The sequence below is a fragment of the Heloderma suspectum genome, chromosome 16 (genome assembly GCF_057233095.1).
Source record: "Heloderma suspectum isolate Gila_16-S chromosome 16, 16-S_ref, whole genome shotgun sequence".
NCBI classification, from domain to species: Eukaryota; Metazoa; Chordata; class Lepidosauria; order Squamata; family Helodermatidae; genus Heloderma; species Heloderma suspectum.
In genome coordinates, this window is record NC_139473.1 from 1,507,106 (window position 1) to 1,533,630 (window position 26,525).

General features: G+C 54.6%; 1 protein-coding gene across 1 annotated transcript in view; it reads left to right on the plus strand.

Moving 5' to 3' along the window:
- SLC13A2 (solute carrier family 13 member 2) overlaps positions 1–24,796 on the plus strand; it is a 32,272-nt gene extending 7,476 nt beyond the window's left edge. Inside the window, exons 2-12 of the mRNA XM_084822968.1 lie at positions 10,280–10,408; positions 11,234–11,370; positions 12,454–12,665; positions 14,186–14,387; positions 15,409–15,531; positions 15,886–16,107; positions 19,971–20,074; positions 20,737–20,858; positions 22,394–22,555; positions 23,477–23,614; positions 24,173–24,796. Coding sequence (XP_084679094.1) covers positions 10,280–10,408; positions 11,234–11,370; positions 12,454–12,665; positions 14,186–14,387; positions 15,409–15,531; positions 15,886–16,107; positions 19,971–20,074; positions 20,737–20,858; positions 22,394–22,555; positions 23,477–23,614; positions 24,173–24,304 — 1,683 coding nt within the window. The 3' untranslated portion in view covers positions 24,305–24,796. The remainder of the gene's footprint in view (positions 1–10,279; positions 10,409–11,233; positions 11,371–12,453; positions 12,666–14,185; positions 14,388–15,408; positions 15,532–15,885; positions 16,108–19,970; positions 20,075–20,736; positions 20,859–22,393; positions 22,556–23,476; positions 23,615–24,172) is intronic.
- The last annotated feature ends 1,729 nt before the right edge of the window (positions 24,797–26,525 follow it).

Below are 26,525 nucleotides of genomic sequence, written 5' to 3' on the forward strand. Positions count from 1 at the left end.
GGGTCACGAAGAGTCGGACACGACTGAACGACTGAACAACAAATCATATCTCCCCTCAGCCTTCTCTGCTCAAGGCTAAACATGCCCAGTTCTTTCAGTCTCTCTTCATAGGGCTTTGTTTCCAGTCCCCTGATCATCTTTGTTGCCCTCCTCTGAACCCTCTCCAGTTTGTCTGCATCCTTCCTAAAGTGTGGTGCCCAGAACTGGACACAGTACTCCAGATGAGGCCTAACCAGTGCTGAGTAGAGGGGAACTAGTACTTCCTGGGATTTGGAAGCTATGCTTCTATTAATGCAGCCCCATATAATAGCATTTGCCTTTTTTGCAGCCACATCACATTGTTGGCTCATATTCAGCTTGTGATCGACAACAATTCCAAGATCCTTCTCGCTTGTACTGTTGTTGAGCCACGTATCCCCCATCTTGTAACTGTGCATTTGGTTCCTTATTCCTAGGTGCAGAACTTGGCATTTGTCCCTATTCAATGTCATTCTGTTGTTTTCTGCCCAGCGCTCCAGTCTATCAAGATCACTTTGAAATTTGTTTCTGTCTTCCAAAGTATTAGCTATCCCGCCCAATTTGGTGTCATCTGCAAATTTGATCAGGATTCCCTGCACCTCCTTCTCCAAGTCATCAATACAAATGTTGAAGAGCACTGGGCCCAGGACTGAGCCCTGCGGTACCCCACTCGTGACCTCTCCCCAGTTTGAGAAGGTCCCATTGATGAGCACTCTTTGAGTCCGATTCTGTAGCCAGCTGTGGATCCACCGGACCGTTGTTTCATCTAGCCCACTTCGAGCTAGTTTGCTCCCCAGGAGATCATGGGGCACTTTGTCGAAAGCTTTGCTGAAGTCGAGGTATATGATGTCCACAGCATTCCCATGGTCTACAAGTGAGGTGACTTGATCAAAAAATGAGATCAGATTTGTCTGGCAGGACTTGTTCTTGACAAATCCATGTTGGCTTCGAGTAATCACTGCATTGTTTTCAAGGTGCTTCCAGAGGGATTGCTTTATCATCTGCTCCAGAATATTCCCAGGGATTGATGTCAGACTGACTGGTCTGTAGTTCCCAGGTTCCTCCTTTTTACCCTTTTTGAAGATAGGGACAACGTTAGCCCTCCTCCAGTCATCTGGCACTTCCCCCGTCCTCCATGATTTCTCAAAGAGAATAGACAGCGGTTCTGAGAGTTCTTCTGCCAGTTCCTTTATTACTCTAGGGTGCAGTTCATCTGTCCCTGGAGATTTGAACTCATTCAAAGTAATTAGGTGTTCCTTGACCATATGCCTATCCATCTCAAGCTGCAATCCTGCCCCTTCAGCCTGTAATTTGCCTTTGCCAGGGGGGGTCATAGACCCTCCTTTGGGAGAATACTGAGCCAAAGTAGGAATTGAGCTCCTCTGCCTTTTCTTTGTCATCTGTTATCATTTTGCCATCCTTACTTAATAGCTGAACCACCATTTCTTTCCTCTGCCTTTTACTATGCACGTAGCTGAAGAAAGCCTTTTTGTTGTTTTTAGCCTCCCTCGCTAACCTCAGCTGGTTCTCAGCTTTAGCCTTCTTGACGCCATCCCTGCAATTCTGTGCTACCTGCCTGTCCTCTTCCTTTGTTGCTTGTAGGGATGTTAGAGAATTCTGCCACGGATTCCAGGGGGGCCGAATTCCAATGAATTTGGCCCCCCAGAATCCATGGCAGAATGGAGCAACCCACCCCACCACCCTGCGAAAGCCCCACAAAACGGAGCCTACCTGGCTGCGGCTCCGGCTGCGGCTTCAGCTCCGCTGGCAGCTTCAGCTCCAGCAGCAGCATAGGGGACGCCATTTGCATTCCTGCTTTAGCCGTCATAGCCTACGTAAATATTTACGCAGCCTATCATGGAGAAAATGGGAATGCAAATGGCATAGGGGACGCCATTTGTGTTCCCGCTTTAGCCGTCATAGGCTATGTAAATATTTACGTAGCCTATCACGGGCTACCATAGGGACGCAAATGGCGTCCCCTACTCAGGATGCCATTTGCGTCCACAGAAGCCAGGCAGCGGCTAGAGGCCCCGCTGCGGGTTGGCCTGGCCAGCGGCTCCATGGCCTGGCCGCAGAGCGGAGCTGGCTGGGCAGGATTCCGGGGGGAGGAACGGATCACCTCCCCCCCATTGAGGATATTGGGGGGAGGGACGGCGCGCCTCCCCCCCACCGCGGATGTCCCTGGATGAAACCAGGTTAAGTGTTTTGTACATCCCTAGTTACTTGGCCTTCTTTCCACTTCCTATATGGGTCCTTTTTTGTTTTCAGGTCATCTCTAAGCTTTTTGTGACGCCACATTGCCTTCTTCTGTTGTCTTCCACCTTTTCTTCTTGTTGGAATTGTTTGTAATTGTGCCTTGAGAATTTCCTTTTTTAAAAGCTCCCACCCATCTTGGGCTCCTTTTCTCATTAGCATCGCTTGCCATGGGACCTTACTGATCATTGTTCTGAGTTCATTAAAATCAGCTTTCCTAAAATCCAGGGTACGCGTTTGACTACACTCGGCTTTTGCTTCCCTTAGAACCAAGAACTCAAGCACAACATGGTCACTTTCCCCCAGAGTTCCTGTAACTGCTACTGTATCCACTAAGTCATCTCTGTTGGTTAGGATCAAGTCAAGGATAGCCGATCCTCTAGTTCCGTCCTCTACTTTCTGTAGGAGGAAGTGATCCGCCACACAAGTCAGGAATTTCCTGGAGGGGCCATGTTTTGCAGAATTTGTCTCCCAACAAATATCGGGGAAATTGAAGTCCCCCATTACTACTACATCATGCTTCCTTAAAACATTGGCTATTTGCTTTTCAAAAGTTTCTTCCTCATCTTCTCCTTGATTGGGCAGCCGGTAGTAGACTCCGACCATCAGGTTCCTTTTATTCTTTGCTCCATTTATTTTGATCCAGATGCTCTCGATGGGGCTACCAAGCTCATCCGCCTGTATTTCTGTGCAGAGATATGTATTTTTCACATACAGTGCAACTCCACCTCCCTTTCTGTTCCTCCTGTTCTTTTTGAACAAGTTATATCCTTCAATTGCTGTATTCCAGTCATGAGAGTCATCCCACCAAGTCTCAGTTACACCTGTTGTTGTTGTTCAGTCGTGTCCGACTCTTCGTGACCCCATGGACCATAGCACGCCAGGCCTTCCTGTCCTGCGCTCTCTCCCGGAGCGTGCTCAAGTTCATATTCATTGCATCCATGATGCTATCTAGCCATCTCATCCTCTGCCGTCCCCTTCTCCTTTTGCCTTCAGTCTTTCCCAGCATCAGGGTCTTTTCCAGGGAGTTTTCTCTTCACATTAGGTGGCCAAAATATTGGAGCTTCAGCTTTAGTATCTGTCCTTCCAATGAGCAGTCAGGGTTGATTTCCTTTAGGATGGACTGATTTGACCTCCTTGCAGTCCAGGGGACTCGTAAGAGTCTTCTCCAGCACCACAGTTCGAAAGCATCAATTCTTCGGCGCTCAGCCTTCCTTATAGTCCAGCTCTCACAGCCATACATTACTACTGGGAAAACCATAGCTTTGATTAGACGGACCTTTGTCGGCAAGGTGATGTCTCTGCTTCTTACTATGCTGTCTAGGTTGGCCATAGCTTTCCTCCCAAGGAGCAAGCGTCTTTTAATTTCATGGCTACAGTCACCGTCTGCAGTGATCTTGGAGCCCAAGAAAGTAAAATCTGTCACTGCTTCCATTTCTTCCCCTTCTATATGCCAGGAAGTGATAGGGCCAGATGACATGATCTTAGTTTTTTTAATGTTGAGTTTCAAACCAGCTTTTGCACTCTCCTCTTTCACCCTCAATAAGAGGCTCTTGAGATCCTCTTCGCTTTCTGCCATTAGGGTGGTATCGTCTGCATATCGGAGGTTGTTGATAATTCTCCCGGCAATCTTAATTCCGACCTCTGATTCATCCAACCCGGCATTTCTCATGATGTACTCTGCATATAAGTTAAACAAGCAGGGTGACAATATGCAGCCTTGTCGTACTCCTTTCCCAATTTTGAACCAATCGGTTGTTCCATGTCTGGTTCTTACTGTTGCTTCTTGACCCTCGTACAGGTTTCTCAGGAGACAGGTAAGGTGGTCTGGTACTCCCATCACTTTAAGAATTTGCCACAGTTTGTTGTGATCCACACAATCAAAGGCTTTAGCGTAGTCAATGAAGCAGAAATAGACGTTTTTCTGGAATTCTCTTGCTTTCTCCATGATGCAGCGAATGTTGGCGATTTGATCTCTAGTTCCTCTGCCTCTTCGAAACCCAGCTTGTACTTCCGGTAGTTCTCGGTTCGCATACTGCTGAAGCCTAGCTTGTAGGATTTTGAGCATCACCTTGCTGGCATGTGAAATGAGCGCAATTGTGCGGTAGTTTGAACACTCTTTGGCGTTGCCCTTCTTTGGAATTGGAATGTAAACTGACCTTTTGCAGTCTTGTGGCCACTGTTGAGTGTTCCAGATTTGTTGGCATATTGAGTGCAGCACTTTAACAGCATCATCTTTTAGGATTTTAAATAGCTCGGCTGGAATACTGTCATCTCCGCTAGCTTTGTTGTTACTAATGCTTCCTAAGGCCCACTTGACTTCACTCTCTAGGATGTCCGGCTCAAGTTCAGTGACCGCACTCTCATGGCTATCAGGGACATTCAGATCTTTCCTGTATAGTTCTTCTGTGTATTCTTGCCACCTCTTCTTAATCTCATCTGCTTCTGTTAGGTCCCTGCCTTCTTTGTCCTTTATCATGCCCGTCCTTGCACAAAACGTTCCCTTGAGATCTCCAATTTTCTTGAAGAGATCTCTAGTCTTTCCCATTCTGTTGTTTTCCTCGATTTCCTTGCATTGTTCATTTAAGAAGGCCTTCTTGTCTCTCCTTGCTATTCTCTGGAACTCTGCATTCAGTTCGGTATATCTTCCCCTTTCTCCTTTGCTTTTCGCTTCCCTTCTTTCGTGAGCTACTTGTAAAGCCTCATCAGACAGCCACTTGGCTTTCTTGCATTTCTTTTTCTTTGGGACGGATTTCGTTGCTGCCTCCTGAACAATGTTACGGACCTCCGTCCATAGTTCCTCAGGACCTCTGTCTATCAGGTCTAATCCCTGAAATCTATTCCTCACCTCCACTGTATATTCATCAGGGATATGATTTAGGTCATACCTGAAAGGTTTAGTGGTTTTCCCTACGTTCTTCAATTTAAGCCGAAATTTTGCAAGAAGCAGCTCATGATCTGAGCCACAGTCAGCTCCAGGTCTTGTTTTGACTGACTGTATGGAGCTTCTCCATCTTTGGCTGCAAAGGACATAATCAATCTGATTTCGATATTGACCATCTGGTGACGTCCATGTGTAGAGTCGCCTCTTGTGCTGTTGGAAAAGAGTGTTTGCTATGATCAGCATGTTCTCTTGGCAAAACTCTATTAGCTTTTGTCCTGCTTCATTTTGTACACCAAGGCCATGCCTGCCTGTTATCCCGGTGATTTCTTGACTTCCGACTTTAGCATTCCAATCCCCTATGATGAAGAGGACATCTTTTTTTGGTGTTAGTTCTAGAAGGTGTTGTAGGTCACCTATCAAGTCATAATTTCCCTCCTGTATTAAGAGTTCAAGTTCGTTCTGTTTGTTTCCCATGCTCTGGGCATTAGTATATAGACATCGAAGACCATGTGCTTCATAGTCTGGCTTTCTTCCTACATGTGTCTGAAGACTATTATTGGGCGTTATCAGAGCTGTTCTCTCCATTGCAGTGCATGCGCCTATGTCCACTGTTACCCCCAACATTACATCTCCCTTCCCCGTAGGATTCATTTTAAAGCCCTCCTGATGAAGTTCTTCATGCTATGGCCAAACACATTCTAGTTAAATAAATGGATTGTCTGTAGGGGCAGAGGAACATGTAGGAATATAGGATATAGAATATAGGGACTCCAGAAGCTGCCTTATACTGAATCCGACCCGCGGTTTACCTAGCCCAGTATTGTCAACAATGACTGGCAGCAGCAGCTTTCCGGGGTTTCAGGCAGGAGTTCTTCCAGCCCTACCTGGAGATGCTGGGGATTGAACCTGGGGCTTTCTACATGCAAAGCGGGAGCTCTGCCACTGACCTGAGGCTCTTCTCGAGAAGGGGGTAGGCAAGGGCAACCAGGGGATTGGAGCAGTTTAGAAAAAGACAACTAAAGGGAGACATGATAGAGGTTTATAGAATGAGGCATGGTGTGTGGAGGGGGGAGGGGAGAGAGATGTTAGTAATGCTTGATCAGCCTTCCACAGTTTCGTGCCCTCCAGATGTGTTGGACTATAACTCCCATTATCCCCAGCTGGTGTGGTGGATGATGGGGGTTGTAGTCCAATGCTGCCCTACATCTTGAAGCCACCAATTAAAACTAGTTGGCTGTGTGCCATGAACAGATGCAAACAAGAAAATAAAAAAAAAAGAATGACACTTCTTCACACAATATAGATTAACATTTCTTTCTTTCTTTTAAGAAAACCAAAGCTCTTTGCTAATCGACGGCTGCATTTGCAAATATAATAAAGTTCAAGTAAAACTGAGATAGACAATGAAAATGCAGCCTAAATCAGCCAAGCCACTTCTGCCTTAAAACAATTCACTCACTAAAGAGCCACAGGTGGGAAAAGAGAAACGTGTCTTCCAAAACATGTCCACACTGCAGAGAAGTCAGGTTTTGAACCTGTTGAACTGCCAGCCCGCAGGATCCTTTGGTGGAAAACTGGCACCCCTGAATCAGTTTCAAAGTTGTTTAGACTGAGTAAGTAGTGCAGATGTGAAGGAAGACAGCCCAAGTTGCCGGCCTTCTTTAAGGAGAGATTGCACAGCAGTGGGGCCACCACAGAGACAGCCTTGCACTCCACCTTGATGAATGCCCTGTTGAGAGAGACCAAGTAGCAGAGCCCCCCTGAATTCAGTGTCCTGCTCTCAAAGCAGAGGGCCTTCTCAGTGGCTGCTCCCAGACTCTGGAACTCCCTACCAGGGGAAGCCAGGGTGGTTCTTTCTCTGTTCTCCTCCTACCGGCAGACAAAGACGTATTTCTTGAGGCAGGCCTTTGGCCTTAAGACTGATTTGTGGCTGAAAAGGTTTAACATGGTTTGGGGTTGCTTATTTCCTTCACTGTTGTTTTTGATTGTGTTTTGGTTTTTATGTTATGCTTTCATTAAGATTCTGTTTTCATCTGGATTTTACGATGAGCTACCTTGAATAGCATTCTTGGGCAGTAAGGGGGATATAAGTAAAGGGTGCAACCCTATGCATGTTTAGGCAGAAATAAGCCCTACAGCTCCCAGCATGCCCCAACCAGCTGCTTTTTGTCTAAACTTGCGTAGGATTGATGCCCAAAATAAAATGAAATAGGCAGACGATAGACAGGCACCCTGGTTGTTAAGAATAGGAGGGTTTTCTATGGTTAGAGAGCTGCACCATGGAAGGGGAGGAGTTGGAGGAAGAAACACCAACCAGCAAGATGAACCGCAAGGCCTTGGCAATGTCATTCTCCCAAATCGACTGCCAGTAGAAGACCATTGTGTGGGAACTGAGTGGCGAAGAAAATATGTGATCATCTGCTTGATAGCCTGGCATGTTTTCTGCAGGAGTCAACCAGCCTCTCGTCTCCATTGCAACACAGGATGCCAAGGCAAAGCAAATAAAAAATGCGGTGGGCATGATCTGCAACCGAAGAAAGGATCGGATTTTTGTTTGTTAATGTGCTGTGCTGGCAGCCTTCTCAAACCCTTCTGTTAAGGACCTGTTCTCACCACACTCAGTCTGGTTTACTCAGCAGCAGAGTACTGTGCCCCAGTGTGGCTTAATAGTCCGCACATGAGAAAGATCGATGCACAACTGCATGAGTCAATGCGTATTGTTAGTGGGATGATACGATCTACTCCCACATACTGGCTGCCTGTTTTGAGCCATATACCACCTCCGGATACAAGACAAAAGAACGCCCTTCTTCAAGAATACTGGAAGATTATTGACAATCTCCAATTACCAATATTAAATGACGTAACCCACTTGGAATGAAACAGGCTAAGATCAAGACATCCAGCCATTTCTACTGCTAAAGCTCTTCTAGAAGATGATTTCAATATCCACAACACGTGGAAACAACACCGATTGCCCTCCACAGTGCCGAAGCTTGCCCTGCATCTTGGAAAAACCACCTGGATTTGACCAGCCCCGTGCGATATGGACAACCTTGAACCGAATTCGCACGGGTCATGGTAGATGTGCAGATGCCCTTTATACATTTATAGGGCAAAACAACATCATCAAATTGTGATTGTGGGGCTGAAAAACAAACTATCCAACATACAGTGACAGAGTGAATGTCATGAATAAAATGAGTGTACCTTAAATTCTGCCCTGTGTTATTTTTACACCTCATATCTCTATAACTATGGTTGTTCAGGAAAGCAGCAACAGCTCTGCCTAATTCTTGAATTAACCACAGTCTTTCATCAATTAAGCAGAACACTTTCCTCATTGTTGAACATTATTTCCATGTATTTTGCCACTCAAAAGTATGCAACAATTATAACACATTTTTAAACCCAGGAAAATATGAGTCGATGTCCACAATAAACATCTTCCTACATGCAAGTCATTCAGTTGTCTCTAAATAACATGAGAGCCTACAGCGGAGACTTTGCTGATTTCCTAGCTGTAACAACTGACGTAAAAAACTATATCTGTAACCTAGACATATGTTTGTAATATTCCTGTCTATATTTCATATTTTACATTTCATATTTATTATGCTCTATGTTTTTACTGTAATGCAATGTAAATGTGCCATATGATAGATAAATAAATCTGGCTAGAAGACCATCTGCAGCAGGCAATGGAAAAGTCTGCGCAGCTGGGTTTTTGTTTTGGGAAGTAAGAGGCATCCCTTAAAACAGGGCTGGGGAACCTCCTACTGGTGTTCCAGGTCCAGCCTGCACGGTTCTCCATCTAGCCCATGAGCTTCTTCCACAGGACCCGCCCTTCTCCCTCCAGCTCTCTGCAAGAAATGTCTGCTCTTATCTCCACTGATCAGAGATAAAAGTTTGGATTTCCCAAGCAAGAACAGAGACAGGTTGGCAACTTCCTTCGTCCTTCAAGCGTATCTTAAGATCACCCTTGCAGGGTGTGTGTGGGTGTGTGTGTGTGGTCCACAAAATGCAGTTCATGCTCTGCACAGTTCAAGCCCCACCCCCACCCGCTGGGGGCTTGAACTGTGCAGGGGGGTTGCTCAGGAAAGTCAATTAAAATAACTTACAGCAGGTTTAATGTGATACCGTAATGCATTCCCTATCTGAACACTCATCTGTTCACTCACCTGTAAAATTGCAGATAAGTGCACCTCGCAGGGTTGTTGTGAACACGAGCACAGGAAATACCGTGAAGCCATTTTTGTCAATTAAAGCTGTGGACAAATGCTTTACCCCACCTTTCTGTTCCATTTCAGGGGCTTCCAGTACTGTAACCAATGCATTCTTTAAATCAAGAGTTAGATAAATCAAGAGCTCCACCTGCAGGCCTCATCAACCCCACCATGCATTTCAATGCCTCTTAGAGCTTTCCAGTTAACCATAACACATTTATTTAGAACCCACATCCCTGAGGTTAGCAAGGCGTCCCTTGCATTTGGTTGCCAGGTGTCATCCATTATTACCCCTTCAAAACCAGCCAAGGATGAGACAGTGTGAGGCCTGCAAAGGAAGGCCCTTCTCAAGAGCGCACGGGGGGGGGGGGAACCTCCCTTTGGCAGGCAAAGCATGGGATGGTGGACAAGTCCCTGGTGCTCAGACACAGAGCCAAGGAACAAAATGCTTCCTTTCCATGGATCCAATCATGCCTTATTGCAGGGGTGCAGAAACCCCACCCATGGCCCTGATCCAGCCTGAAAGGCTTCCCACTATGGCCCACAGGTCCTCACAGAGCTCTTGACAGCGAGGAGACCTTCTTGGCCATTTGCTTGGCCTTCCGAAAGGGTGTAAAGATGCATCTTTTCCATGCAGCCTTTTAAAGTGTGGAGTTTTTAAAAACCTATTTCAATGTATTTGCTTTTATTATTGCAAGGTTTTATTGTTTCAAATTGTTCTACACCACCTTGATGGCTTGCTAGCTGATAGGCGGCAATAAATGCTAATAATTAATTTAAAATAAACAAATTAAAATTTTGCAAATCACCCCTCTCGCACGCACACACAGAAAGCACACCGAGCCTTTGCAAACCTCTTCACGTGCGGGTTCTGGGCTTCCCTCTTCCCACCCAGGAAGCAAAATGTGGCTACACCATCATCGTGATGGCGCTGTACTGGTGCACGGAGGCTCTGCCGCTGGCGGTCACGGCTCTCATCCCGGTTGTCTTCTTCCCGCTCATGGGCATCATGGACTCCACGACGGTAAGAAGCAGGGCGCAACGTTTTGGGGTGGAGAGGATGGGGTGCGTGGCGGGTGGAAGGAGAGGCTGGGCCGGCCATCCCACGCCCAGGCCAGCTTTGTGGCTGACCAGCTGCGCTCCTGCCCCAGCACATCAGAAGGCTGGGCCGGGTCAGGCCAGAGCAGCGTTCTGTTCACACCGCGCCAGATGAGGTGGCTGCAGAAAGCTGCCTCGGGGGCCGGTTTTGGGGAAAGCGCGAGAAATAAATTAAATGGGTAATAAAAATAAAACAGACCGGCGAGCCCACGCTCGAGGCGGGGGCGCCACAGCATCCTCTTGCGCGAGTCCCCCAGCAACTGGCATTCCCCGGCGCAGGCAGAGCCGTGCTGGCCGGGCCCGGGCCTCGCTGGTCCACGCACAGCGTGGCGAACCAGATGCCCCGAGGGGAGCCCGCGCGCGGGGCGCGACGCGTGGCTGGCGCCGAGGCGAGGGCCGGGCCGGGCCGGGCCGGGCGCCCGCCGAAGGCTCCGCGCCAGCAGGGCCCCCGGGCAAGAGCCCCCCGGCCTCGCGCCTGCTCTCCCGCTGCGGCCGGCTTCTTCCCCGCCGCCTCGCGCCCCGGCCCGGGCGACGGAGGCGGCGAGGGGGAGTGGCGGCAGCAGAGGCCCTCGCCGGCCCGGCCAGCGGGCAGAGGCGGCACGGGGCCCGCGCTCCGCGTTCGCCGTCCTCGCTCCGTTTCCTGTCTGCGGCGCCCGGTGGCCGAAGCGCTGGACCGCGCGGCTCAGCGGAGGGGCCTTGGCCCAGTGGTGGACTCGGAGCCCCGCTGACGGCCCGCGCCTTGCTCCCCCAGGTGTGCAAGGAGTACCTCAAGGACACCAACATGCTCTTTATCGGGGGGCTGCTGGTGGCCATCGCCGTGGAGCGCTGGAACCTGCACAAGCGCATTGCCTTGCGCGTCCTGCTGGCCGTGGGGGTGCGGCCCGCCCTGTGAGTCCCGCTCCGGCCGGCCGGGGGCTAGACGGGGTCGGGCAGGGCGCGGGCGGGCTCGCGGACCCCCGCATGCCCTCCGCCAGCCTGGCGCCAGTGGCCGTGCTGGCTGGGGTTGATGGGGGCCGAAGTCCAGCACACCCGGAGGGCGCCCGCTTGGGCGGGGAGGCTGCTCCGAAGGCCTCCTGGCGGGGGGGCTCCGCAGCTCAAGGCTGGGATGCCGTCGGGGCGGGCGGTGAGGGGGGGCCACCCGGCCTGCTTGAGACCCCCGTCGCGCCCTTGCGCGCCGGCGAGGGAGGAGAGCCGCGGTGCAGCTCCAAGGCCCGCCTCGGCCCGCCTCGGGCGCCCGGGGCCTCTGGCTGGGAGGGCCCTGGCCCGCCGGCTCCGGGTTTAGAAGCTCGGGGGGCGGGCCGCCCGCGGGGCCGGGCCGCCCGATTAAGTGGGCTGGCAGCGGCTCCGGGACGCTTGCTTCGGTGTGCGGCTCGCGGGGCCCCGCGCGGTGCCCGGGGCAGCCGCGCGCAGTCAGCTCCCAACCCGAGGGCCGCGGCGCCGGGCGCGGGCGGGGTCCGATCTGTGCTCCCGCTGCAGAGGGAGACCCTCGGCGCGCCGACGAGCGCGGGCGCTCAGCGGCGGCGGAGCACTCCGGACCCCGGACAGGCCCCGGCCCTGTTCCGCCGGAGCCGGCGCCATCATCCTTCCCCAACCTGGCGCCTTTCCACTGCTTGGGTCGGCGCTCCCATCAGCCCCAGCCAATGGCCTGGGATGCTGGGAGTTGTAGTCCACGACATTTGGAGGGCTCCAGGTTGGGGGAAGGCTGCCCTCTACCCCCCCGACCTCTCCCAGGCTCACCCCGAACCCCGCGGCGGAGCAGCGAGCGCGCCAGAGCGCTCCGCGGTTTCTCCATGCGCTCCTGCCCGGCGCCCGGCCAACGGGGGAGGGGGGGTGTCAGGCCTTGGCGGGGAAGGCCCTGGCTCCCCTGGGGCCCCCAGCCCGCCAGGGTTCCCAGCGGCCCCCCCCGAGCGGCCCCTCGGGGAGAGCGCGCGCTTCCCGCCCGGTCTCAGCCGCGGTCTCCCCGCGTGGCAGGCTCATGATGGGCTTCATGGGAGTCACCGCCTTCCTCTCCATGTGGATCAGCAACACGGCCACCACCGCCATGATGGTGCCGATCGCGCAAGCCGTGCTGGAGCAGCTGCGCAAGTCGGAGCAGGAGAGGGGCCGCCCCGCCGAGCCAGGGGCCGCCCAGAATGGGAGCGCCAATAAAGCCTTCGAGCTGCAAGAAGCGGCCCAGCCGCCAGGTGGGTGGCCGCCGAACCCGCCTTCGCCGCCTCCCCGAAAGTCAACGCCAGGTCAGAAACCAGGTGGTCTGACGGCAACGGAGCCCAGATCCATCCCAGAACCCACGTCCAAGTGCAATGGGGGCAAGCGACCCATTTAGAACAGTCCCTAGTTTGGTCATCGGTGGCCTTGTGGAAGGCAGAGGGTGTCAATTGCTCTCCTTCGGCTTGACCCAGATTTAGTCATCTCCATTTATTTATAGAATTTTTTAAATCATGCTCTTCGGCCCCAAAGGCTCCCATGGTGGGTAACAAAGATCAGAAATAAGAGCGTCCCTGCCTGCAGGCTTACAATCGGAACGACATGACACAAAAGGAAAGGGGATGGGGAGGGAGGAGGAAAAGAGCAAATTCAGGCACTGGGTGCTTAGTTGCAAAGTTCAGCAGGTCCTGAGCACCTTGGAAGGGCTGCTGCTTCTACTCCCTCTGACGGCCTCAGCAGCAACAGTTGCCAGCAGAAGCACTGAACCATCGATTTCAGCAGGCCCGCTCCAACTATGGCAAAATCTACATCCAACCCAATGTCTGCAGTGGACAAGACCGCATTTCATTGATTTGATTGTTTATGTATTTTTCATATTTATATCCTGCCATTCCCCACAAGGAGCTCAAACTGGGGTACATGGTCTTCCCTCCCATTTAGCTTCACAACAGCCCTGTGAGGGAGGTTAGGCTGACAGAGAGAGAGAGAGAGAGAGAGAGACTGTCCCAGAGTCACTCAGTGAGGTTCCTGGATGAGCTTGAAGTCGCACTCGGGTCTTCCTGCTCCTAGTCTGACACCCTGACCACTAGTCCAGACCAGGTGGCTCCCTTTCGAGCTGGGTTGCAGAACTTCTGGCCCTCCATGGCGTCCCTGGCCCACCCACTTCCCCTGACCACGGACTATTTGGTGGTTTCCCCTGCTTTTGCACCAATTTTTCCCACCCTAAAAGGCTGGGACACCTCTCCTCTCCTCGGGCTTTTGAGCCCTACGCTAAAATTGCCCCCGCCCCTTTTGCCTTGGCCCCACCCACCGACTGAATGCAGCCCCAGAACACCCCCCCCGTGGCACTTGGCCCTGGGAGCCAAAGAGGCTCCCCACCCCTCCTTTGGGCTCTCCCTCCCTGGTCATGGTGAAGAGCAGGCGAGTGTCGGAGGGGGCTTCTTTAGGCGGATGTTTCCTGAGGCCAGCCGGTCCCCTGAGCCCACTCCCAGCTCTCCAGTTCCCCGGAGCACAGTGCGCCAGCTGGGGGAGAACAGGCAGCTCCCCAGAGTCGCCTCCCGGCCCTTGCGGGCCAGCTTGGAGTCCCGTCCATTTTGTACTAATGGGACTTATTCCCAAGGCAGCACCCAGTGGAAGCTTCGAACAGAGTGCCTCCTTCCCTCCCTCCCTGCGGAAGGGCCCAGGCAGGCCTTCCCAGCGCCCCGCTCGTGCCCAGCCAAGCTCAAGCCAATCTCTCCGCTCCTGCCTCCCCCCCCGCCTCCCTCCTGCACACATGCAGGTCATGGGCCCGTGGTGACCGTGGAGAAAGAGAAGTGGCCAGAGGAGAAGCTATCTGCAGAACAGCAGCAGCGCCTGGAGAAGAAGCACCTGACCTTTTGCAAAGGGATGAGCCTGGCGGTGTGTTACTCGGCCAGCATCGGCGGGATCGCCACCCTGACAGGCACCACCCCCAACCTGGTGATGAAGGGGCAGATGGACGAGTGAGTACGAGGGAGGTGGTGCCACCATGCTGTGCCCGCAGCAGCTCCTCGCACAGCCTGATCCTGTCTGGCTCACCCAGCGAGGGGGAGCGGGGGCTGGCAGGGTGGTGAATTCTAGTTGCCCTGGCCTCAGTGCAGGGAGACACACAGGAACACACTCACAGAGACACAGACAGAAACACACCAGAACACAAGCAGAGAGACACAGAAACACAAACGCAGACAGACAGAAGACACGCAGAAACGCAGACAGAAACACAGACATATGCACAGAACTGCACACACACACTTCTGAGGCGTTAAGCACTGTTACGGGGCAGAAGCCCCGTGCCTTCTGCAGATGTGACCTCCTTGCTTCATCCATTCCTGGGGGGTCTTTTCTTTGTGCAGCCCCCATCAGCTATTTATCGCCTCCTCCAAACCCATATGATTAAACTGATCCAACATGACCCTGATGGGTAGCAGGCCTGGAACCACTGCGCCTCATGGCAGCGATGGAGCAGGCGGGCGATGGGAGAAGGCACCCCGTTGTGCGGCTCTCCAGAGGCCTCGCTGTGTGCGACAGCTGGTCAGAGAGTAAACGCGGGAGGCGGAGGAAGCAGGGGCTTGCCAGAGCCAGGGCGGCCAGCTGTCCCACCCTCTGGCTGCTGGAGGAGGTGCTCCAATTTAGGGCGGCCAGGTGCCCTACTTCACACAGGAGAGGGCTCTGTTTGCAGGGCTGTCCAGGCGGGTCTGGTTTAAAGTCCAAAGCCCCAAAGACGGAGAGCCTCGGTTTGCTCATCCACACTTGGGACCGTGGGCTCCCCCCCGCCCCGGCGAGCTGTCAGGCAGCTCTGCTTGAAGTCCAGCAGCAATTTCTGAATGTGCGCCTCTCCCTACAAATCAGCACGTGCAAATGTGATGCCGAGGGTGCCCCCTCTCGCCCCCTTTTGGGGTGGCGTGCGCCCTCTTTTTTGCTGGTGCGCCAGAGGCCTCCCTCGCCGGGACGCTGCGTGACGGCCCCTCGTGTTCTTCTCGCCAGACTGTTCCCTGACAATGGCAACGTGGTGAACTTCGCATCCTGGTTCGGCTTCGCCTTCCCAACCATGGTGCTGCTTCTGGTCCTCTCCTGGGCATGGCTGCTGATGTTCTTCCTGGGCACTGAGTAAGTTCTGTCCGTGGGACCAAAGGCAAAAGGAGCAGGACCAAAAATACATACCCCAAATGCCAGCATAATTTAGCTTAAAGCCCTTCCTGCCCATAATGAAGCATTTCAACCTTTTAGAATGGGGGGGAAACTGCACAAGAGCTGGGAGACCACCAATTAGTGGTCAGAGAGAGGGGGTGTGGCCATTTCAGGAACTCTGGAAGGCCAGAGGGAAACCCAGGCCTAACGCCCCCCATGCTTTAGCGGCAGGTCACGAAGCTTTATGAAACATATAACCGTCAGAAAGGAATTCCGCTTGGCCCATCCCAGGCAAATTACTGGAGTCCCCCTTTTCCTCTCCCCTTTTCTCAGCTTCAGGAAAAATTTTGGCTGTGGCACCAGCGAGTCAGACAAGTCGAAGTCGGACATGGCGTATGGCGTCATCCAGACTGAGCACCAGGCCCTGGGCCCCATGAAGTTCTCTGAGATCACCGTCCTCACTCTCTTCATCATCCTGGTGCTGCTGTGGTTCACGAGGGAACCGGGGTTCATGCCGGGTTGGGCGAGCATCACTTTCAGTGTGGAGGGAAAGAGGTGAGGGAGGATTATCATAGAATCATAGAACAGTAGGGTTGGGAGGGGCCTACAAGGCCATCGAGTCCAACCCCCTGCTCAATGCAGGAATCCAAGTCAGAGCATCCCCGACAGGTGGCTGTCCAGCCTCGTCTTGTGCAGGGGCCCCATGCACTCCCCTTGCCTCCCCCCGCTTGAGGGCCTGGAATTCCCTGAGCCAAGTGTGGCAGAGGAACGGCCTGTGTTGAGTGGCCCCAAGGCAGGTCAGGGGTTCCTAGGCCTGGGGGAGATGGCTGCCCACCCTACCCATCATGGTGTAGTTTAGCCCACCCTTGGTCTCAGAGGCAGAGGCTGAGGGGCCGCCTCTGCCCAGGGAGTGCAGGTGCCTCCAGCGTCAGGCTTGTCTGGCTGCCAGACACAGAAGTGCCAGCCTGAGGCATAAGGGCTCCTCATGAGTAAAGGTCTACCTGCTCATGAGTAGACCATTCCTCAGCTGACTCTGATGGCCCTCAGCTGTGTTCTGGGTGGGGCTCGGAAGGCTCATGTTCAAAAGCCTCAGTGCTGGCAGAGATATGTGCAGCAACACCCAGATGTGTTTTTCACTGGTAACCTCACCCTCCAGTGCACCTGTGGAAGCCTCTCCTGGGCCCCACCAGGCTCCCTGCCTCTTTTGATTTAATTTTATTTCTTTAGATTTTTTTAATTAAGTTGTTTTACTGGGAGGCAGGCACGCAGCAAAGCCAAGGGCCACTCTGGAGGGCAATCTGTATTTGGCCTCAGAAGAGGGGTTTTGTGCTTTGGAACTCAAGACCCCACCTCTGGCTTGCTTCTTGGAAAAGTTACTTTTCTTGTAGTCTCCCTAGCTCGCCTTCTGGGAAATGGGTGTCTTATAACCAGCTGTGCCCCTTGGGGTGGCTCTCTTACAAATGGGTTTGCGGCCCACGGCAGCGGTTTTGAGAGCATGGCCACAACACACACTCAGAATTCCAAAATGTGACCCTTAAAGGTTTGGGGTCTCCTGACCTAGCTCTTTTCTGGAGCTCCCTGTATTTGGACTTTGGGCTGCTGACTGATTTAGCCTGTGGTGCTGACCCTGAGTCAGTCCCTCGAGCATTGTCCCTGCATCAACGCAGGCAGGAAGGACCTGTCTACACCACCCCCTTATCTCTGCACCCCTCCTCTCCTTGGGGCTCCTGCACCATGGGGTGGGCCCCTTTGGCGGTGCAGTGTAAAGCTGGATGTAAGAATGGGGGAGACATTCATTTGGTTCACATTTTAATATGAACGTAGTAAATTCTACGAATTCACACTTCTCTGAATTTTGCAATGGAGTTTTGTCATCAAAAAAATGTGTAGAAAGATGCATATGTCAGGGTGAAGGTACACACAAAAACACATACAGTATATCATTGAAAACACCAGTAAAAATGCATTCAGTCAGGAAGATTGCTTGCAAAAAAGGGACAAAATTGCATACAAAAATACAAGGTGTTAGGAGAAATGAATGCAAAAATGCATATGAATTATCATGCAAACATTAAAGAAAAAAAATCTTGCAGTTTGGGGTGAGCCAAACATAAGACTGGGAAAATGCTCAGAGTTCAAGACGAACCAAACAGGAGACCGGAACCATGGAGAGAAAACAAAATTGACAGATTCATCCATCCCTTGTTGGAATGCAGAGCCATGGAAACAAGGCATAGGATGGCATGAAAAAGGCATTTGGGGCATTGATCTGGCTCCATTTCCAAAGAGACCACAGACAGCATGTGTGTGGAAAACCAGTTTTGCATCTGCACAGCTGTGCAGTTGTGATCAGATACCACACAAAAAAGGAAAGGACTTAGAATCATAGATAGAATCATAGAATAGTAGGGTTGGAAGGGGCCCACAAGGCCATCGAGTCCAACCCCCCGCCCAATGCAGGAATCCAAGTCAGAGCATCTCTGACAAGTGGCTGTCCAGCCTCATCTTGAATGCCTCCAGTGTGGGAGAGCCCACCACCTCCCCAGGTAATCGGTTCCATTGTCGTATTGCTCTGACACTCAGGAAGTTTTTCCTGAGGTTCAGCCGGAATCTGGCTTCCTGTCACTTGAGCCCATGATTCCGTGTCCTGCACTCTGGGATGATCAAGAAGAGATCCTGGCCTTCTTCTCTGTGACAACCTTTCAAGTACTTGAAGAGCGCTATCATATCTCCCCTCGGTCTTCTCTTCTCAAGACTAAACATGCCCAGTTCTTTCAGTCTCTCTTCATAGGGCTTTGTTTCCAGTCCCCTGATCATCTCTGTTGCCCTCCTCTGAACCCTCTCCAGTTTGTCTGCATCCTTCTTAAAGTGCGGTGCCCAGAACTGGACACAGTACTCCAGATGAGGCCTAACCAGTGCTGAGTAGAGGGGAACTAGTACTTCCCGGCATTTGGAAGCGATGCTTCTATGAATGCAGCCCAAAATAACATTTGCCTTTTTTGCAGCCACATCACATTGTTGGCTCATATTCAGCTTGTGATCGACAACAATTCCAAGATCCTTCTCGCTTGTAGTGTGGTTGAGCCATGTATCCCCCATCTTGTAACTGTGCATTTGGTTTTTTTCCTAGGTGCAGAACTTGGCATTTGTCCCTATTCAATGTCATTCTGTTGTTTTCTGCCCAGCGCTCCAGTCTATCCAGATCACTTTGAATTTTGTTTCTGTCTTCCAAAGTATTCGCTATCCCTCCCAATTTTGTGTCATCTGCAAATTGGATCAGCATTCCCTGCACCTCCTCCTCCAAGTCATTAATACAAATGTTGAAGAGCACTGGGCCCAGGACCGAGCCCTGCGGTACCCCACTCGTGACCTCTCCCCAGTTTGAGAAGGTCCCATTGATGAGCACTCTTTGAGTCCGATTCTGTAGCCAGCTGTGGATCCACCGGACCGTTGTTTCATCTAGCCCACTTCGAGCTAGTTTGCTCATCAGGAGATCATGGGGCACTTTGTCGAAAGCTTTGCTGAAGTCGAGGTATATGATGTCTACAGCATTCCCACGGTCTACAAGGGAGGTGACTTGATCAAAAAATGAGATCAGATTTGTCTGGCAGGACTTGTTTTTGACAAATCCATGTTGGCTTCGAGTAATCATGGCATTGTTGTCAAGGTGCTTCCAGGTGGATTGCTTTATGATCTGCTCCAGAATATTCCCTGGGATTGATGTCAGACTGACTGGTCTGTAGTTCCCAGGTTCCTCCTTTTTACCCTTTTTGAAGATAGGGACAACGTTAGCCCTCCTCCAGCCATCTGGCACTTCCCTCGTCCTCCATGATTTCTCAAAGAGAATAGACAGTGGTTCTGAGAGTTCTCCTGCCAGTTCCTTTATGACTCTAGGGTGCAGTTCATCTGGCGCTGGAGATTTGAACTCAAAGTAATGAGGTGTTCCTTGACCATTTGCCTGTCGATCTCAAGCTGCAATCCTGCCCCTTCAGCCTGTACTTCGCCTTTGCCAGGGGGCTCATAGACCCTCTTTCAGGAGAAGACTGAGCCAAAGTAGGAATTGAGCACCTCTGCCTTTTCTTTGTCATGTTATTGTTTTGCCATCCTTATTTAATAGCTGAACCACCATTTCTTTCCTCTGCCTTTTACTATGCGCTTTTACTATGCTTTTACTTCGATTTGCTCTCTTGATCCTTCGCTTCCTGTTTTATGCACTGAAGCACCAACAGAGGACTCAAGTAGTGCAGAAGTGTTACACTGGGTTTTGCACAATAATCCATAGTTTGGACAGCTGTGCCATCCATGAGCTGCTGCTCTTCCCCACCATGCACCCCCCACCATGCACCCCAACCCAATTCTATGTTGGAATTTAACATATCCATGCCTGGCAGACTCAGTCCACATTTCCTTGCTCGCAGTTTTGTCACGGACGCGACGGTTGTCATGTTCATTTCGCTGCTGATGTTCTTGATTCCCTCTGAGATACCCACCTGTGGCCTCCATGGCGGGGCCCGGCCAGGAGGTAAGCCATGGGCAGAAAGGCTTTAGAGTGGGAAAGCCGGTAGCTGTCTCTGGGGTGGGGCTTGCAAGGCTTGAAATGTGATTGCTCAGCTTAAATTTTGAACCCAGATTCCCTTCCCATCTTGTTCGCTGCTGCCGCAGCGTCTTTGCAGTCCTTTCAGTGGCTGCCACACACACGTGCTGGGCCATGCTGTCTTGCTAAGGATGTGCACCCCATGTCTGGGAAGGGAGACATTTCATGGGTTCCAGAGCTCAGCCCAGATTCGGTTTCCTTAGAAGGAGCTCACTGCAGGCAGAGAGCATTTCTGAGAAATAAGGTTTATTTACACCAGAGGTGGAGAAGCTCAGGCCTGGGCTCCCAATCCATCCTTCCGGTGTTCCCCAGATGGCCACGCCCCGTTCCCCCAGCCACCCATCAATCGGTAGTTTCCTGGATTTTGTGCAGTTTTCTTCGGCATCCTAAAAGAATGCCTCCCCAAAAGCTGCTACTGGCAAGAAGAGCGTTAGGCTAAAACGGGCCAGTGTTTTGGCCCTGCCCCGCTTGCCTTTGGCCCTGCCCACCTCAGCAATGCAGCCAGCCCCCACCTTCCACAGGCGAACCCCCGTGCCGTGGAAAGGTGGGACCTTCTGCCCCACATCTCATGGGCTGCCTTTGCCTTTCAGACGGCGCGAATGCGATCCGGGTGACCCCAGCCCTCCTGGACTGGCAGACAGTCAATCAGAAGATGCCCTGGAACATTGTCCTCCTCTTGGGAGGGGGCTTTGCCTTGGCCAAGGGCAGCGAGGTGATTCCCTGGGAGAGCGCCTCTGTGGTGCAGAGGGGGAAGCGGGGCCTTCTCGGGGGAGCAGATGGAGCCCCGTCAGTGAGAAGCCATTGCCCTCATCCCCCAGCGGCCTGTTCCCAACTGGAGTACTGGGGAGAGACGGCTAGTCTGGGGCTTCAGTGCACTTTTGCCATAGCTCAACAGTAGAGGCCTTCTTTGCATGCAGAAGGTTGCAAGTTTGATCCCCAGCATCTCCAGGTGGGGCTAAAAAAAACCCTATCTGAATCCCTGGAGAGCCACAGTGAATCTATATAAACCAGTCTCCCTCAACCTGATGGCCTCCAGATGTGTCAGACTACAAACCTCCATCATCCCCAGCCAGCCTCCAACATATCTGGAGGCCACCAGTTTGGGGAAGGCTGGTGAAGACAAGACTGAGGTAGACTGGCCACTGGTCTAAGGCCAGGGTAATTTGGACTTCAGCTCCCAGCATTCCTGACCATTGGCCATGCTAGCAGGGGCTAATGGGAGGTGAAGTCCAAAACATCTGGAGCTCTACATCCTGTTCACCCCCATCTAAGGGGTCCTCTAATGTTCCAGATACACCCACAGTGGCCCTTCCCACCACTAGGGGGCAGCCAAGTAGCGCCGAACCATCTCACCTGTCATCCGCGGGGAGACGCTGGGGTTGCTTCCACCTCGCACTCTTCCGCCCTGGTGGAGCGTGGCCCTTCCATAATCAGCGTAAACTGGGGCTCCATGTGGCCAATGGAACAGTGCGATTTTGCGCCTGTGTGTCCTGCAGTGTCCCAGGGTAACAGGGCCAGTGCGCGGCCCTCTCAGCCTCCCACCGCCTCTCCCTTTTGGAGACACCGACACTGCTCAAAACATGCACAGAGTTCAATGTGGTCAATGTCTTTGTGAGGAAATATGGGCCTTTTTAGGTTTAATGCTTATCGAAAATGCTGGACTTAGTTCCTGTAGCAATTATGATTATAATGGGCCTGCAGAAGGAACAAGTTTTCCCCACAGATCGGAGAAGGATTCAGGATTGATATGACCAGCAGAAGTCTGGCTAAGGATCAGGGAAATGTGTGCAGAATTCCTGTGCTTTTTGTGCAGCCAATAGCATGTGTGAGCACAAGCACTGGGGGGGGGGGCATAGAGGCTGCACCCTCCCCCCTTACTTTCAAGTTCCCTTTGTGATAGCATTACTGAGATATCTAAACATCTCCCCGTCCAGCATTTTCAGCATCTTAAGCAATGACTAGCCAATAGCCCCAGGGCCTGATTGTCCACCGGTCCCTTCGGTGGGTTCTCCTCATGCAGAGGGTCAGAGACAGAAGGCACCAGGAGACCACCTGTCATGAGTCAGGGGCTGTCCCCTTCCCCCCGGAGCCTGTGAGTGGGTAGCAAGGAGAACGCATTATGCTCCTGGGGGCTCACTGACCCATCGGGCCCAAGCCATCTCCGCCGTGGAGAAGAGGAACTGAGGGCAAGAGGCCGCAGCCCCTGCCCAACACCACAACAGACCCCCCTCTGCACTTTTCTTCTAGGTTTCCCATCTGTCCAAATGGCTGGGAAGCAAACTCACCCCTCTGCAGACTGTCCCCCACCCAGCCATTGCCTTCCTGCTGTGCCTCTTGGTGGCCGTTTTCACGGAATGTACCAGCAATGTGGCCACCACCACACTCTTCCTGCCCATCCTGGCTTCCATGGTGAGCTGCTAACGTTCCCCCACAGGGCAGCCGTCTGAGAGCGTCTGCCCAGACCTTGGTGTCTCTTATGCAGCAGCCTTCCCAAGCTGGCATCCCCCAGATGTGTTGGACCACAATGCCCATCATACCCAGCCAGCTGTGGTTGGGGAAGGCTGCTCTGCACTTCTTCCATCCTCTGTTTGGTGCTTCTGCTTATACAACCAGAAGTGAAGGATGAAGAGGGAAAATCAAGGCCCTTTTCTCTTTGTGTGGAATTGGATCACAGCTGTGCTGCTGTGCAGACCCACACTTGTGTTTTCCCACAAACCCACATAAACACGTGCTGATTGTGGTCTCCTTGGAAGAAGGGCCAGATCAAGGCTGTTACAGCTGAACCCCTGCCTTGCATCCAGGGCGTCCCAGATTCAATCACAGCATCCCAGTTTAAAAAAAGAGTCTGGTAGTGCAGAGGTGAAGCAGTGAGGGCCCGAGGGCCCAATCTGGCCCTCCTGGAGTCTCCAATCCAGCCCTCCATGGTTGCCCCAATGGCCACACACCCCTCCTCTGGCCCACCCCTTTCCCTTGACCACTGATGCTTTGGTGGGTTCCTGGCTCCTGTGCAGTTTTCCCCCCATTCTAAAAGGTTGAGATGCCGCTCCATCCAAAGGCCGAGTTGCTGGCAGGAACAGCTTTTTGCTAAAACCTGTGTGTATTTTGTCCCATGCTGTTGGCCTTTGACTCTGCCCCATTTGGCTTTGGCCCCGCCCGCCATGGGAACGCAGCCCCTAAGAGCTGCTCTGAAAGGGGCTTGGCCCTGGGGCTGAGAGGGGCTCCCCCCTGTGCAGCAGCAGGCGCAGGGGAAAGAGCCCTCTCCGCCTGAGGCCCCCGGCCGGCGGCCCCCCATGCACCTCTTGGGACACCCCTGCCTTGTTCGCCCCCCAGGCACAGGCCATCTGCCTCAACCCGCTGTATGTGATGCTGCCGTGCACACTCTCCGCCTCGCTGGCCTTCATGCTCCCGGTCGCCACCCCGCCCAACGCCATCGTCTTCTCCTACGGCCAGCTCCGTGTCCTCGACATGGTGAGCAGCCTTGCTGGGCGTCGGTGCTCCTCTACCCTGCCCGCTCCTTCTTCCTTGCCTGCCTCATCTGTTTAGACTGCGATCCTGTGAGGCGGGGAGGGTCTTGTTTCGCGCGTCCTGTGTAACCTGCTCCGGGAAGCTTTTGGGCGGGCGGGCGGGCGGCGTAAGGAACACTGATAGCAGTAGAGCAGCAGCTCCGGGCCAGTCTTGCCAGGCGGGGTGCACAGTCCCTCGTGCTCCGTGGGCTGTGTGGTCATGTGGCCTCGCCACCAGAACTGCCATGGGGGATCGACCCCAAAGGGCCACCGCATCTAGCTGGGAGGATGCATGAAAACAACAGCTCTCCCCTGTTGGCTGCCCCAGCCGGAGGGTGGCTTATACAGGGCTACTAGCTAATATGATGGCTGCACGGAACTCCGGCGTTCAGAGGGAGTCCGCCTCTCAGTATCAGGTGCTGAGAAGCCCCAGGGCCAGGGGCCCACAGCAGCTGGACACGGGGCCTCCCTCGCTAGCAGGGTTTCCCTCAAATCCACTGGGTCTGCTTCTTTCCACCCTCAGGTCAAAGCCGGCTGCGTGCTGAACCTGCTAGGAGTGCTGACCATCACTCTCGCCATCAACACCTGGGCCGTCCCCTTGCTCGACCTGCACACCTTCCCGTCCTGGGTCAACGACACCGCGCAGCAGTGCTGATCTCGGGATCGGGCGCCCTCCCGGTGCGACTGGCCCGGCCCCCCTCTGCCATGCCTCCCCGGAGGAGCGGGCCCCCGCCGGGACGCGGCCGCCAGCGAGGCTCGCCGCGCGGCCTTCGGGCGGCTGTCGCCACAGTGCGCCGAGCGGGGCAGCCCCCTCGCTGGCCGTCAGGGTGGGCTGCCTTTCTCCCGCGCTCCAGCCGGGCGCCGCTCGCCCCGCCGGCAACGGCGCAGCGCCATCGGGCGCCCCTCTGCGGGGGAGCGCGAGGGGCTTCTGCGGCGGGGGCGGACGCAGCGCCGGACGCCCGTCAGGCCCGGGCGGCACCGGCGCTGCTCGGCAGGAGCGGGTCTGTGCGGAGACTGCCGCGGCTGGGCTTCTGCGCGCGCCCGGTGCGCTGCCGGCTCCCATCCAGGCTGCCGCGGGAGACCCGGGGCCGGGCCGCGCTTCCTCCCGAGCGCTTGTTGTACAACATAAACAAAGCGCTTGTTGTGCAACATAAGCGTCCTCCTGGACCAAACCCGCTCCCCGCGTCCTGATTCTTCGGCAGGGGCTCGGGCACCCCCGCAACGCGGAGCCCTCCAGGCGTTTTGGGCGACAGCTCCCAGCCTTCCTGGCCCCTGGCCATGCCGGCCGAGGCCGACGGGAGAGGGGGCCCAAACCCCTGGGCAGGCATTACGTCGCAGGAGGCAGCCGCAGGGGCCGGGGACCCAGCGCCGCTCCGCCGCGGCTTGGCCTTTCCCAGCCGTCGAGCCGGGCCGCGGCACGCCTGGTGGCGCGCATTCCGCCCTGCGCCCGGCGCCGCGCCCGGGGCCCGTCCCTCGCCTGCGCCCGCCAGGCGCGAGGGCTGCGCACCAGGGGCGCCTCCAGGCTCGGAGGCCCTGGCCGCCAGTGCCGGGGGGCGCGAGCGGCGCGGCGCCCCGCCCTCGTGCCGCGACGCGGGATGCTCCTCGGGGCCGCGGGCGGAAGGCGGAGCCGGGCAGCCCCCGGCCCGGCCCGGCCCGCCGCGGCGTTTCTGGCCCCTGCGCAGGCACGCGGCCCGGCTCCAGGTGTCGCGGCCCCGCCCCGGGCTCACCTTCTCCCGCCCGGCGGGCAGCCGGAGCCCGGCCCAGGGCGCCCGCCGCCCCTCCGCCTCCGTCGCCTGGGCCGGAGCGAGGGGCAGCGGGGCAGAGGGGGCGGCGCCAGGGGGCTTGGCAGCGCGCCTGCCCCGCCGGCCCGGGCGCTTGGCGGGTGCCCGACCACGCCTCCCCGCCGCCGGGCCTGCGCGGACATGCGCCCGGCGTTACGAGAGCGCCCCCATGAGCGCCCGGAGCGTCGAAGGCCCGCCGCGCCCCCGGCTCCCGCGCGGCCCCGGCGCACCGCGCGGCTCCGTCGCAGCGGCGGCCCGCGCCACGTTTGCGGCTGGAGCGGCGCTCCCCAACCCCGTCGGAGAACGGCGCCTGCCGAAGTTTCTTTCCCATGCGAAGTCCGGTTGCGAACCCGCCCCGACGGCGCTGCACCTGGAAGAGAAGCGGAGAAGCTCCCCGCATGGGGACCCCTCCCCAGACAGCTCGCCCGCCCCTCCAGCGCCGATCCCAGCCGTGCCCGCGCATCCCCCTGCCCGCTAGAAGCCCCGCCATCTCTCCCACCGCTGGCTGTAGATCCTGCTGGCTGGGGCTGACGGGAGTTGTAGTCCGACATGTCTGGAGAGCTCCAGCTTGGAGAAGGCGGCTTCGGATCTACGGGAAGGGTGCAGAGCCGAGGGCCTGGGGTCCCGATCCAGCCCTCCATGGTTGCCCAGGTGGCCCCGCCTCCTTCTCTGACCCCACCCCTTTCCCCTGGCCCTGGCCCTGGCCCCTTTTGCCCAACCACCCGTCGTTTGGTGGTTTCCCGGCTCTCGCGCCCTTTCCCGCCCTCCCGTTCCAAAAGATTGAAATGCTTCTCCTTCGGCTGCGTTCCTGGCAGGAAGGGCTTGAAGCTAAAACATGTTGATATTTTAGGCCCCTTTTGCCTTTGTCTCTGCCCCCTCTGCCTTCCGCTCCACCCAGCACAGGAATGTCCCCCCCCCCCCAGCTTGTCTGAAATGGAACTCGGGCCCTTGGAGTGAAAGAGGCTCGGCGCCCCATGTAACGGAAGCTTTAATTATGTTGGAGGGACTCGGCCGCGAGTCAGCCTGAACTTGGAGGGTTAATATGTAACTGAGTAAGGTGGGAGGGGACCCCTGGGCGGTTGGTCGGGATGGTCC